The sequence below is a fragment of the Anarhichas minor genome, unplaced genomic scaffold (assembly GCF_050575085.1).
Source record: "Anarhichas minor isolate MPS153535 unplaced genomic scaffold, ASM5057508v1 ptg000004l, whole genome shotgun sequence".
Taxonomy (NCBI): domain Eukaryota; kingdom Metazoa; phylum Chordata; class Actinopteri; order Perciformes; family Anarhichadidae; genus Anarhichas; species Anarhichas minor.
In genome coordinates this window covers 7,361,445-7,375,149 of record NW_027466450.1, presented here as the reverse complement: position 1 = coordinate 7,375,149, position 13,705 = coordinate 7,361,445, and the positions used below count along the sequence as shown (strand labels likewise).

Below are 13,705 nucleotides of genomic sequence, written 5' to 3'. Positions count from 1 at the left end.
TGCATTTAAAAGAGAGGAGAGGTGTTGTTCACTCATGCTGGAGGTGTAAGGGCTCTATGAGGATCGCTACGGCTAATAATCAGTTAATTCTAGATCATTTAAGATAATTCAATAATACATAAGTGAGGAAGAAATTAAGTAAAGAATAAAATGAATACAAGCTCTTTTAAGAACATCCTACCACAGACTCTCTCCAACTCGTCGCTGCCATCTCCACAGTCATTGTCATTGTCACATTTCCACTGGGCACGAATACAGCGGCCATTCATACAGGTAAACTGGCCTGACTGGCAGCGGGTCCCATTATCAGGGATACAGTGCTTGTTTTCAGCCAGGTACCAGCGGCCCTCTGAGGGACACTGACACTCAGCTCCGTTGGGTCCTAACAAGATACAATTGCATTGAAATGTTTATACAATTAGTTGGGGTTTTCAAGTTCTGCACTAAAAGAATATTATGCTGGAAAACAAAGGGACAGTATCAAACTGCGGGTACCTGGTGTGCAGATGTGGCTGCAGCCTCCATTAAACTGCTGACATGGACTATCACACTGCTGCTGTTTCCTGCTGGCCAGAACATGGACGTCCATTGGCCGAGATGGAAGGTTTTGAATCATGACCCTCTGGTCAGACCCATCATGCTTGTTGGCCCGATAGATGCTGCGTGTGTTCCAGTCAGTCCAATAGATGAATTGGCCAAACATAGTCATAGCAAAGGGATAGATGGCTGTGCCGACGATGACCTCCCGATTGGACCCGGAGAGAGAGGACCGCTCAATCTTCTGTCTGATGGCCGAGCAAAATAATGATAATAGCAGTAGTTTGACAAGGTGATTATATATTTTTTGGATATATTTCAACAATGACATTTTTAAGATCTTACAAGCTGGCATCTGCCCAATAGAGTCTTTCTTCTTGATAGTCCAGGGTCAGTCCATTGGGCCACACGAGACTGCTGTTCACAATCTCTGTTCTGAAGTTTCCACCCAAAGTTGCACGCTCAATCTTTGCATGGGTACCCCAGTCTGTCCAATACATGTATCTGTGTGACAAGAAAGGATTTTTTATTTTTTTTTAGTTCAGTTTAAATTAATGAACAAAGAGAGTGTTTGTTGTGTTAGTCTTACCCCCTGCAGGGATCCAACATGATGGCCCTTGGCCTGGACACATGGGCAATAATAGTCTTTTGAGAGCCGTCCACAGACATCGAGCTGATGCTCTGGTTGACGTAGTCACTGTAGTAGATTCTTTTGTTTATCCAGTCATAAGCAATGCCATCAGGAGCCCCGAGATCTGTTCAAAAACAGGGACCAAAGCAACATGAGCAATACCACTGGTGTCAAATCCTACATCCATAATAGATTAAAAGGTAATTAAAGAGGAATATATAAAAGTGTATGATGTAGTGTAATTGCAAAACCTACCTGGAGCCACCACTATAGGAGCTGAGGTGGGAGAGGACAGGCTGATGTAGCTGATCTTGCTCGCTCCTGCGCCTGAGCTCTGCGTGAAGTAGATCCTCCTGTCTGTGAGGTCAAAATCCAGTGCCACTGATGTACGTGGCACATTGACCACTGGGAAGGGCAATGCATGGTCATCGGGGTCAAGGCGTAAGCTGCGCACAGTGCTCTCAGTTGTGTAGATGAGATAATCATCCCTTGACACCACACAGCTCTCGTTATCTGCTGCAAGATTACCAAAGGCGCAGCTGCATTTTATGTTCTGGCTACCTGTGCCAGAACCTGGATAGGCGAAGCAGAAGTGGGCACAGCCTCCATTAGCCTCTTTGCAGGGGTTGTGGTTAAGCTCCTGAGTACTGGTGGGCTGGGTGCGCTGGTCAAAGATGGTCACGTCCCTCAGCATGTTGACGTTGTCTCTGATGACGGCAGGCTGCTCCGTGCTGCCAGGCAGTTTGCTTGCTTGAAGCACCTTCTTGAGGTTTCTGTCCACCCAAATGATACTACTCTCAAACACTGCGATTCCATAAGGAGTTGGGTAGCGACTGCCATACCGGATGATCTCTGTCTCCCCTCCTTGAGGGTTGACTCGGGCAATCATATCCAGAGAGTCATCTACCCAGTAGACGTAGCCAGTTTGCCAGTCCAGAGCGAGACCTCGTGGAGTAATAATCCCAGATGACACTAGAATTGTGCGATTGGTGCCGTCCAAGAGTGCTCGCTCAATTTTGGGGTTCTGACCATAATCAGCCCAGAACAAGTATCTGTTTCTAGGGTCCACCACGATGTGGCGTGGCATGTCCACCTGGGTCTTCAGCAGCACTCTGCGGAAAGTGGTGTTTAGGCGGAGCACCTCCACATATGTCTCAGTTAGGAAGGCGTTGGTGAAATACAGGTTCCCTGAGGAAAGATACCAGTAAACCCAGCGTTTAAATTAGCATCATAAGTCTTGAGAGCATGAGGTCATCAGTCACAAACTGCTAAGTATGATAGTTCACAATTCAAGTGTTAATATTAAATGTTACTGGCTGACATTATGATGGTGTTATTGATAGACATCAGACTTTCTGTTATGCCTTCACTAATAGTGATGCAATTATGAATGAGTAACAAGGAAACAGATTGTCCTGCCTGCAGCGGTGTTTTTTTTTTTTTCCAAAACTAGTTAACTAAATCGTCTTTCATGTCACCTGTCTGGGACTGATCTCCTTGTTCTGTGAGTCCAGCATTATGATAAAGCTTCTAAACTTTACCTCTACAGGGCAGTTCGCTGCCTGAAGCCTGTGTCATACATCAAGTTGAAATGAGGCAGGCTGTCTTTTGGTTTTCTGGTTTATTTCGTCAACAGATAAAGAGCAGTGTCTTATTCACATAAAATGAATATATTCTTCATAGTGGGAAAATGAGGGGTGTTGCAGATGCAAAATAAATATAAGTCAGTGAGGTAAATGATATAGAATATAAGCACAGAATTAGAATGTTTCTTTTTAACATGGAAATTAATCATGTAACAACTCTCAACAGAGAGGAAAACAACAGTCTATATTATATTCTACAATAGGGTAAGATGCTTTGATGTTGGTTAACTTTAAATAGAACCAAAACCTCCATAACAAGTGACAGACTTCTACCTTTGTTCAAAGTGAAATTAGAGAGGCACTGAATGGATGTATGACAAAGATCCTAAAATAAAATTGAAGTGCCCTGATTTGACTGCACACTAGTTACATTATGCGATTATGAAAACAAACACATTTGGGAGCTGGCACAACAGCATACCTGCAGCCCAGTCTACAGCAAGGCCTCGTATCCCGTTGCGTCCTATTCCAGATGTTACTACACTATGTAATCCTGAGCCATCTGGCTTGATCCGCCTGACCCCGTTTTGTGTCGCCACAGTGCTGCTGAAGTCACACCAGTAGATGAAACCAGAAGCCATGTGAACATCAACGTGTAAAGCATTACGGCCTGCGGGAGGAGAACCCAGTCATTAGAGGCCATTGTTGTAACTTCAAACACAATTTTTATTTGCAGACTTAAATTTACCCAAAAAACTCAAATAAATGTATCCTATAATTTATGAGAATCACTGACCTCTCCCAGCCACAGGCACCATGGCCTCAGAGTGATCTGTCCCTTCCAGACTGAAGCCTTTGATTGCAGACAGAGTGGAGATGACGACATAGGACTGGTAGGGAGCGCAGGTCCTGTTGTCAGCATTAAGTTTAAAACCCGTGGCACACGCACAGCTAAACAGACCCTGCGTCCGAGGTAGGCAGAGTTGCTCACACACTCCCATATTGTTGGTGCAGCCATTGGATGTACCTGCAGAGGCTGAGTTTGTGGAGAGAATACAGTGTTATGAACAGAAACACAGGCAGCACTGAATGAGGATGGTGATGGTGTCTCCTTGTGTTACTCACTCTCCCGATAATGCACTTTCAGAACTCTGAGTCCAGAAACGTTGTCTCGCAGCACAACCCTGTTGACACCCGTGGACTTATCCACGCGCTCTATGACCTCAAAATTGCGGTCAGTGAAGTAGAGGTAGTTTTGATAGACAGCCACACCCCAGGGGTGAGACAGGCCTGTCACTATGGTGATGCGGTTACTGCCATCTGGATCCCCACGCTCAATCTGTGGAGATCACATGCCAGACAGGCAGTTAAATGTGGAATGTTCATTTTGTGCAAATACCAAGTGCATATCATATTACGTTTGTGAGAACCATATAAAATGAACAAATGGGGGTCGTAGAGAGCTAACAGAGTGAAGACCCACCATGCCAGTGCTTGTAACAGCCCAGTACAGCTTGTTCTCTTGGATGTCCACAGTGAGGAACTCAATGTGATCGAGGTTGTTGGTGAACAAGGTGACAGGGTTTAAGCCGTCCATGTCTGCAGACGCCACCTTGGCAGGGATGCCGGTCTCTGTTCCCTGGTCTGTCCAGTACAGTTTGCTTAGAAGACATTCAAGAATGAAGGTAAGGTTTTGTGTCTCAGACATTTATAATTTGGTCGTAGATCTCTATGCTTAATACTTTTTGATAGCAGTGCATATATTTTATAGTCAAACCACTGAGATACAAATTGTCACTGTTGAGTGAAAATCTTTCATCTCAAAATTAGGAACTTTTCAGAAACTCAGAATACCAGCCTTGCATATACAGTTGTTGAATTAAAGGACACTTTCTGAGTTCAGGCACTGGATTATCAAAGCTTTTAGAAAATGTCCTCAACCCACAGAGGACCAGATCATACTTAAGTTAAATTATGAAATTCTTGCAACAGTGATTTTGAACATATTATCCAAAATCAGAGCTTCAATGTTTTCACATTAGAGTGAAAAGCGAGGGTTTAGAAATGTCCTTATTGTTTCTTAATTGTACTCTGTTGTACATTGCCGGGGTTTGAGTGTGCAGTGTGGTATTCAGTAACATTGGTTTGAGTTCTCTCTGGAGGCAGATGGTGATGAGGAGACTGTTGGAGCTCAGTAGCTTTGGGGATGAGTGGCCGTGCCAGATCTGTGTTAAATGGGGCTTACCCACGTGCTGGGTCCACTGCGATGCCAACGGGACTGCCAGCACCAGTTGGAGAGCCGTTATTTGTGATTAGAGTTTTCCTGTACTGTACCTCCCCTCTCAACTTCAAAACCTGGCCGAACACAAACACAAACAGGTGCAATTATTGTACGGCATCACTGTGTTGTGACACTGCCCTTATTCACACTTATTTTCTGTTTTCCTATTACAAGTGGAATCACAAAAGAATATATATTTATCTGAGTGAAAATTAAAGTCAGTAACAGTGAAAAAAAACTCAACAGGACATAGTAATATGTGTCTTACTTCAATAGACTGTGTAGCTGGATTGGTGTAGTACAGGTTCTCTGTTATCCAGTCCAAGGCCAGGCCAACTGGGGAGCCAAGGATGGCAGCCGGGGCAAACTCTGTCCTGTTAGTACCATCTGACTTCACCGTGTGGATCTCACCCTGGTGGACAAAAGAAGACAAAAAAAGTTAACCACTATCTCAAAGTTGTCTTTGGAGGACAACTAAGTTCTGAACTGAACAGTGACAGGACAGTAACTCACCGGGTGCTCCACCCAGTAGATGCTCTGTTCGTTGTCATCAAAGTCAACATCATAGCCATTCTGAAGCCCAGCGATCGGGACCATAGCATCGTTACTCTTGTCATCTGGGTTCAAGGAAATGCCATAGATGACGCTGTCTCTTACAACCACCAGGAAAGGATCCTCAACTGCATGTAAAAACAAAATGCAAAAGCAGTGAATAAACAGTGACAACAAAATACATTTACAAACCGCTGTTCCTACAGTAAAACAAAAGCTACATTCAGACATTGTGACAGAATACTCATACCCTAGATATTTTCCTCAAGGCTGTGAATTTCCTAGTACTTTACAAGTTACATAACAAATTCTAAAACAAAGCTATGAAACCGTGTTTCCTGGATATGGATTTAGCCCATGGTAATCCAAAACTAAAAGTTCCTTTCAGTGTATAAAAACCTGGTGCAAAATAGGGATCCTGAGCTAACAGGCTTTTATCTATAAGAAGATTGACTGGTAAAAGTTGTCTCTACAATCTGATTTGCTTTGTCATCGGTTATTAGAATCGACAAATGGCTGTGGGGCATTTTCATTCTTGGGTAATTGTTGGCCTCAGGGGGAGAATGTGTTCTGCTTGGCTTGAATGGGCTGAAACATGAGATGAGTTAAGCTGTTGACCTCAGGGGGACTCCTTGGACTTTGAATTAAAGATCCCTTGTCTCCTTAAGACCTTGAAAGACATGTTTATATGACTCTTAATATTTATGACTGGAACAGCAGTTTACAAGAGAATCGAAATAGAAGACTGTTGACAAGGACCTGGATCGATCTATAATACGAAGTGTTTTCCAAGATTTCTCTTCTTACCTTCATTGAGATCCTGAAAATGAAGCATGCCAAAGCTATCATTTCCACAATAACAGGTTTGCTATTTACAACAATAACCACAGCTAAGATGAATACCATATGAGTACATCAACTTATCAACTGCATCTGACCCAACTTCCTTTTTCATCAAACTGAGTGATGAGTGTTTTCCTCCATTTGGCAGGATGCATACCTCTGGTGCAGGTGATTTGGTCTGCTGCCAGTGTCCAGCCTGAGGGGCAGGCACACGAGTAGTACCTCGGTCCCACAGCAGAAAGCAGACAGATATGAGTACAGGGACTCCCCAAGCAGTGATTTTCACCTAAGAATTGTCAAACCACACATGCACACACAAACACACATGCATACCCACAAAGAGTCAGCAAAATGATCTTCACAGGTTATCTTGGATCGTTGTTAAATGTAATGACAAAAACAATGTGCTGCATATTGACAACATTATCAATGTGCAAGAACTACCAAACCAATTCAAGAGGCAAACACAATGGTCAACATCAGCTAATACTGATGCAACAAAGATTTGCTGCTATACAATATCGTTGCCTTACCTGCAGGCTGCCTGGTTGGGTGTACTGCCACCAGACCCATGGGCTGAGGGAGGTTGAAAAGCATCACTGTCTGGTTCTCCCCGTGCCACTTATGGGCTCGCATCACACGGTTGATGTATCTGTCGGTCCAATACACAAAATCCTCAAAAATGGTAATTGCGTGGGGATGTTGCAGTACCTTTTCACAGAGAGTAGCAAAAGAAAAAAAGTGTCTTTCACATGCTATTCAAAAGGAAATTGAATTTGCTCTGTTCAGTTTGAAATTATCGACATAAATCAGATTTCTAAAAGTAATTCAGAAGACGTGTCCTTCTCGTACACTCACCAGGTCACTGGCCAGGACTTGCTTCCTGTTGTTGCCGTTATAATCGCAGAAGTCAATGAAATCCAAGTAGGCATCAGCAAAGTACAACAAATTGTTTGGGTAGTCTATGGTTAGACCGTTGGGCCAGTACAGCTTTTTGTTTATGATAACAGTCCTCAATTTCCCATCCATGCTGGCCCTCTCAATGCGGGGGTTCCTCCCCCAGTCGGTCCAGAACATCAGGTGAGCACTGCAAAACAAACACTCGTCTTTTAACACCATCTGCTTTAAAAAACGAAAAGTGACGATAACATCTAAGACATACAGATTTAAAACAAACTTGTTTCTAACTGACCTGTCCCTTGGGTCCAGCACCAGGCCTCGGGGGTTGGTGACATTTTCACTGACTAAAACAGTGCGGTGGGTGCCCGCCAGTGTAGACACTTCAATAGTCTCCAAGACGTAGTCAGTCCAGTAGAGGTTCCTGCCCACCCAGTCCACAGCAAGGCTCTCTGTTACAGTCACTCCACTGTCAAATACCTGTCAACAAGAGACTCATTCTTCGTTAAATATGTCTACTGATCAAACAGTTAAACCATGTGTAACCCTGGGAATAAACACAAAATGTTTCAGAGTAGTAAGTCGGTGGTGACAAACAGGAACAAAACAACTCACCACAGTTCTGTCACTGCCATTTTTGTTAGCACTCCAGATTCTGTCCTGGCTTGTGTCGGACCAGTACACACGGTCAGTGGCCGAGTCAAAATCTAGGGCCACAATGTTGCGTCCATCTCGAACCAGTGAGCGGACCACATTGGGCTGAGTGGTTATGTCATCTTGCACAATTTGATTTCGACTGGCCACCAGCAAGAACGCCTGACGAGAATCTGTAAACAGACATCAAATCTCTGTTACCTATTTTTGATGTCCATTATCATGCTAATGTGAGCACTTATCAGGTCTTGCATGTCAACCACAGCTATGTGACAGGCCTGTTAGATAGACCCTACTCAAATGGCAATCCTAAGGGAATGCACTCTTGTCCAAATAATGACCTATTGTACTGCAAAGTCTTTCAGCGGGTTATCTGTGTGGAAGAGGAGCTCATGTCAGGCACACTCCCAATGAACAGCCCATTGTTGGTGATTATGTCCTAATTACACCTGTGTGGACCAGTGAGTGACATATATGTTATTTGTCTTATCTGAAGAAATCAGATCAGCAAAGAGAGACATGGGAGAAGAAAGACGGTGTGTGTCAGTCTCGCAGTCCGGTGGCCGAGCTCCCCCGTTATCGCAGCCCATTCCTGCCCAACAGCCTGCACAGCGGAGACAACTGAGATATATAGCCACCATCTTGACAACCGTGTCACTGTAGGACTGATAATCGGCCTGTTTCCTATTTACTGCATTATGAAATTATAGGTTGTTATTTATAACTACCAGGGGAGCAATATGTTCCATGCACAGAAGGTTTAAGCCACATCCCTCCTCACCTGAGGCCTTGCAGGTACGCTGGTCTGCTTCGAGAGTGTAACCATCCTGGCAGTGGCAGCGGAAAGAGCCCCTCTCATTGAAGCAGTGCTGGCTGCATAGTCCATGGGGATTACACTCATCTACATCCTCACAGGTTTTGGTGTCATTGCTCAGTTGATAACCCACAGGGCATGAGCACTGGGCCCCAAACGGCCCTTGGATACAACCGTGGGTGCAGCCAGCATTGTTGTCAGAACAGCTCTCCTGATCTGAGTTGAAAGAAAATTTGGAAACAAAAATCAAACCAAGTTAATGATAACTCATGCAACTCAAATACAAAATACCAAATTATGCAACTAATATACATGTTCCAATGGTAATTAATAAACAACAAAGCACTAACCACTTCAGTAAACCTCTTTAGAAGTGCTACTCAGAGCCATAACAATTTTTAATGCATATTTGTGGAAAAGGATTTATACATTCACCACATACGCTCTACTAACAACATTTTTGGCCTCGATTACGTTGTGAAACAAATCTATGACTAAAGGTAATAAAGATACTGTGTTTGTTGAAAATGAATCAAAACTACTTGCAGCATTTCTATCAATGATTGAGAGTTTGTTCCTACCTGGCAAAGGCTCGTCTGAAAGTAGTGAAAAAGGCAAGAAAGGAAAATCACAGATCATTTTCAGGTTAATACAGGTCAAATCACACACATGCATGATTTTAACTCAAGGATCCAAAGACAAACGGATAACATTCAACACATTGTTTCTGTGAAATGAAGCGCTTGTACTAGAGGAAAATGTCAAATTAAACTAAATCAATGGAGAGTTTGATCCTGTTTGTCATGTCACGTGACAATTCAATTGAATTTGAGGATGCCAGCAAACTTAATAAAACAATCCAAGTATTTCTGAAAGAAAAAGAACATCTTCCAGGTTGACTAAGAATGCAGAGATCAGACTTACTACAGAGAGGAGACTCGTCAGCACCATTGGGGCAGTCGGGAGTGTTGTCACAAACTGTGGTGAGGTTGATGCACAAACTGTGGCCTGGACACTGCCACTGCCAGCTTGGACATCGAAATGGTGGTATGGGACAGTCTCTTTCATCGCTCATGTCCCTGCAGTCGTTGTCCCCATCACAAAGCCAGCTAAGTAACACACAGTTTCCATTGTCACAGCGGAAGAGCGAGGAGGGGCAGGTGCGAGGTGGACAGACATGGTGTTCATCGCTGCCATCCTCGCAGTCTGGATGACCATCACACTCCCAGGTAGACGGTACACAGCTCCCATCCGACTGACACTGGAACTCACTTTCATGGTGGCACATCCCTGGGGGCCTTGTAGCTGAGATTTATTAGGAAACACCACAAACAGCATGACAGGACAGTCCAAAATCAGAGAAAATTGAAATATATTAGGAACCTTGCACATCATTATACATGACTGAGTAATGCTTTAGTAATATAACCAATGACCAACGGCACTTTTTAAATACTTACGACAGCCTTGCTCATCTGAGCGATCACTGCAATCAAAGACTCCATCACAGCGGTAGTAGGAGTTGATACACTGGTGACCACTGGAGCACTTGAACTCATACACAGTGCAGTTGTAAACTGAAAAAAATCCAGTTGAGTATGTTAAACCTGATATTCAATATTTCTGCAGTTTTGTATGTATGTTGAGCTCAAGTGTTGTGCAACTCAAGTAATGAGATCAATAAACTAAGAGGCTTAGCAAATACTGGTTGAATTTTACAGAGCATTCAATGATCTCTACAACTTCTTGAGCATGTTTAGCTCGTGCAAACAGGGTGTTGCTGAATGAATGCATGAATGACTGAACAAATTAATTCATTCCTTATTGGGAAATGCCAGATAAAGTTCCAATTCATAAAATCTTACAATTAGGTCCTACGTAGTGGTCATGAGACCTGACTGAAATAGATCTGATAAGCAACTGCCTTCATTAGTTATATAAAATACCAGCTGGATGAAATTGAATCGATTTTATCACACACTTGCGTAAAAAAAACTTGATCTTTTATAAGTGAGGACCAGATGAGATCAGCGATTATGAGGATGTCCAGGGAAAACTGTAATCCAGAAAGATACTCACTGCATCCCTGCTCGTCCGCCCCATCCACACAGTCCCTGTCCCCATCACAGACATAGTTGGGATCTATGCAACGGTGGTCAGGACACTGAAACTGTCCTGGATTGCATGTGCCTCTCAGATCTGTCGACACAAATTGTTAAACAATATGAGTCTACAAACATTCTGTTATTTGAATAACCCATTTTTGTATTTGAGGCAGAGGTGGGGAATTCAAAATTATCCTGGATAGACTGAGAGGCATCTAAAAAAAATACTTATAAAAGTTAGTTAGTTCTCCAGTAGCCTATTGACCAGCTTTCATCTCTAAGTTTTTATAATTAAGGCTATATATGTAGGTTAATTTAACCCCTTCTTTAAAATCTGTGCATTGATGTGTTCTCCAACATATTTGCTTGTAGTTTGCTTCCTGAAATAAAGTCCTGCCACTGTAATGAATGTGGGCTATTTGCCGTATTTCTGCCTATTCTGTGTTTAGAACAAAACCAGTCCCCAAGCAAAGCCTATCCTTTTTCCAATTGGTAGCCTCTATAGGGATACTCACGGCAGTCCGCTTCATCTGAACTGTCCCCGCAGTCATTATCAGTGTCACAACGCCAGGTATGTGGGATGCAGCGGTGGTTGGCACAGGTAAACTGATTGGCAGGGCACGTTCCAGGCATCCGTGTAGGGCAGTTGTACTCATCGCTGTTATCAAAACAGTCATTGTGCCCATCACAGCGCCATCCTGCAGGCACGCAGTGCTTATTGGCACACGTGAATGCAGAGGGGGAGCAAGTGGTGTCTGAAAAAAGAAATGATGATCCTGATTGAAATATTGTAACATTAAAATGAACAAAATAAAAAAAATATTAAGTAAAAACGTTTTTACTCTGGTCAGGTCGGGCGAGTATTATAAGACTAGATTTACAAAAAAAAGCATTACTGTTAATTCCACAGTCGACTTCGTCACTGTTGTCATGGCAGTCGTCAACACCGTCGCATCTGTAGCTGTTTGGGACACATTTGCTGTTGCCGCAGGAGAAGGAATTGGCTCCGCACTGCAGTGTCGGGGGCTCGTTGGAAAGGTCTTCCACACACGCCTGGTGGTTGGGCATCAGCTTCATGCCATACGGACAGCCACACACCCTCTGTGAGTCTGGGGCTGGAAAGCAGAAGTGGCTGCAGTCTCCATTCGGATTTGTCTGCCTGTTGCAGAAGTTGGAACCTGAGAAGGAGAGTGGAGTGTAATTACCAGGAATATGACTGACAAGTGTGAGCCTTGGCTACGCATGCAGAGAATAAAGCTACTGACCAATCTGAGAGTTGGAATTGAAAGACTTGACATGCATGATGTGGCTGATTCCTCTTCTGATAATGACCATTTCCCCACCATCGGTCTTGCGCACACGTACGATGCCACCCAGGCGCCAGTCAGTGAAATATGCATAGCCTTCGAGGGGGATAGGAGCAACAGAGCAAGACCTCAGTTAGTTTATCTTTCATCACCTCCTGGTAACAGTAATTGCCCTTTTGACATGACCCTCATTAAAGCAAGAATGGTAAACCACAGTTCAAGTCAATGCCAGTGAGATTGAGATATGCCAGGACTTATTACCTTCAAAAATGGTGAGACCAAACGGGTGGGAGATCTGGGTTATGCGGTCCAAAGAAATCCTGTTCCGTCCATCAAAATTGCTGTGCTCAATTTTGTCAAAGAAGGCATCCACCCAATACAGACGCGATGAGCTGGGCGGAGATCAAAGTAGAGAGCGAGAGATTACAATGAGTCAAAAATGCTGTCAGGGGAATGATCAGCATCAACCATAATTTATAGTTAAAACTATGAAAATTGACATCAATGTCAAGGTAAAATAGTGTATCGTTTGACTCACCTCCAGTCAATAGCGAGGCCATTTGGCCAGCCAAGAGTAGTGTTTACAATAGACAGGGCATGTGACCCGTCACCCCAGGCCCTCATAATCTTCGCTGGCCGGTACCAGTCAGTCCAAAAAATATACCTGTCCAAATTAAATAAACATCAATCATTAATGTCATATGTCATTCAAAAATGCACCTGCTTTTAATACTTTAAAGCATTCACTGCAAGCCTACCTGGGTGACAAAAATCCTATTTATTTCGATTCTGTTTTGGATACTTCCACGTTATTGAGCTTTTCTGTTTAAGCCAACTTCTTAGTGTTTGTTACAATGCTGCCCTTCATGCTGAACTAATCGGAGCTGTTGGAAACAGAGGCCTAATGACTTTGAAGCAATCGGAAATAACAGGTTGTTCTAAATGAGTATTTATTTTATCTAGTGGGTGGGTGGGTAGTTTGGGGGAGCCTCATTTGAGGACTTTTCTTTAATGAGTGAGCACATCTTAAGGTGAGTGACTAGACATAGTACATGGTTGGTTTTGAAGAAAGTTCCCCGTTCCTATGTATAGTCTGAATCCTACTGAATTCCTACAAACCTCAAATGTTTTTTTATAGTTTATAGTTGTATATAGAGTATAAAAAATACCAATATTTGCTTAAAAGGACAACATTCACAAAAACATGATTCTATCTACGGCTTATATTGATTTACCCAATGGGAGGATGCACCACGATGGCACGGGGGTTGTTGAGGTTTTGTATGATAGCTCTCCTGGACTTATCAGCAAGCTTCATGACAGATATGCTCCTGTATCGCGGGTCAGTCCAGTAGAGGGTTTTTGAAATCCAGTCGTAAGCCAGGTCCTCCACTCCATCCACTCTGTTGGCTGCCAGTACCTCCCTGCCTGTGCAGATCAAAGCAGTCAGACCACCGTTTAACACAGAGGTGAAAGAGGAACACATTTAAATAAATAG

At 43.4% G+C, this 13,705-nt stretch overlaps 1 protein-coding gene across 1 annotated transcript in view; it reads right to left on the bottom strand.

Moving 5' to 3' along the window:
• The window catches only part of lrp2a (low density lipoprotein receptor-related protein 2a), a 44,293-nt gene that overhangs the window by 17,465 nt on the left and 13,123 nt on the right, over positions 1 to 13,705 (bottom strand). Inside the window, exons 17-43 of the mRNA XM_076103798.1 lie at positions 13,443 to 13,635; positions 12,746 to 12,871; positions 12,469 to 12,599; positions 12,166 to 12,303; positions 11,797 to 12,078; positions 11,416 to 11,655; positions 10,875 to 10,994; positions 10,256 to 10,372; positions 9,720 to 10,100; positions 8,763 to 9,011; positions 7,943 to 8,154; positions 7,623 to 7,807; positions 7,289 to 7,517; positions 6,964 to 7,141; positions 6,588 to 6,716; positions 5,549 to 5,715; positions 5,304 to 5,447; positions 5,000 to 5,109; positions 4,238 to 4,415; positions 3,880 to 4,093; positions 3,551 to 3,790; positions 3,236 to 3,424; positions 1,424 to 2,356; positions 1,127 to 1,292; positions 883 to 1,041; positions 496 to 785; positions 182 to 382 (exon numbers count right to left, since the gene is read on the bottom strand). Coding sequence (XP_075959913.1) covers positions 182 to 382; positions 496 to 785; positions 883 to 1,041; positions 1,127 to 1,292; positions 1,424 to 2,356; positions 3,236 to 3,424; positions 3,551 to 3,790; positions 3,880 to 4,093; positions 4,238 to 4,415; positions 5,000 to 5,109; positions 5,304 to 5,447; positions 5,549 to 5,715; positions 6,588 to 6,716; positions 6,964 to 7,141; positions 7,289 to 7,517; positions 7,623 to 7,807; positions 7,943 to 8,154; positions 8,763 to 9,011; positions 9,720 to 10,100; positions 10,256 to 10,372; positions 10,875 to 10,994; positions 11,416 to 11,655; positions 11,797 to 12,078; positions 12,166 to 12,303; positions 12,469 to 12,599; positions 12,746 to 12,871; positions 13,443 to 13,635 — 5,901 coding nt within the window. The remainder of the gene's footprint in view (positions 1 to 181; positions 383 to 495; positions 786 to 882; positions 1,042 to 1,126; positions 1,293 to 1,423; positions 2,357 to 3,235; positions 3,425 to 3,550; positions 3,791 to 3,879; positions 4,094 to 4,237; positions 4,416 to 4,999; positions 5,110 to 5,303; positions 5,448 to 5,548; positions 5,716 to 6,587; positions 6,717 to 6,963; positions 7,142 to 7,288; positions 7,518 to 7,622; positions 7,808 to 7,942; positions 8,155 to 8,762; positions 9,012 to 9,719; positions 10,101 to 10,255; positions 10,373 to 10,874; positions 10,995 to 11,415; positions 11,656 to 11,796; positions 12,079 to 12,165; positions 12,304 to 12,468; positions 12,600 to 12,745; positions 12,872 to 13,442; positions 13,636 to 13,705) is intronic.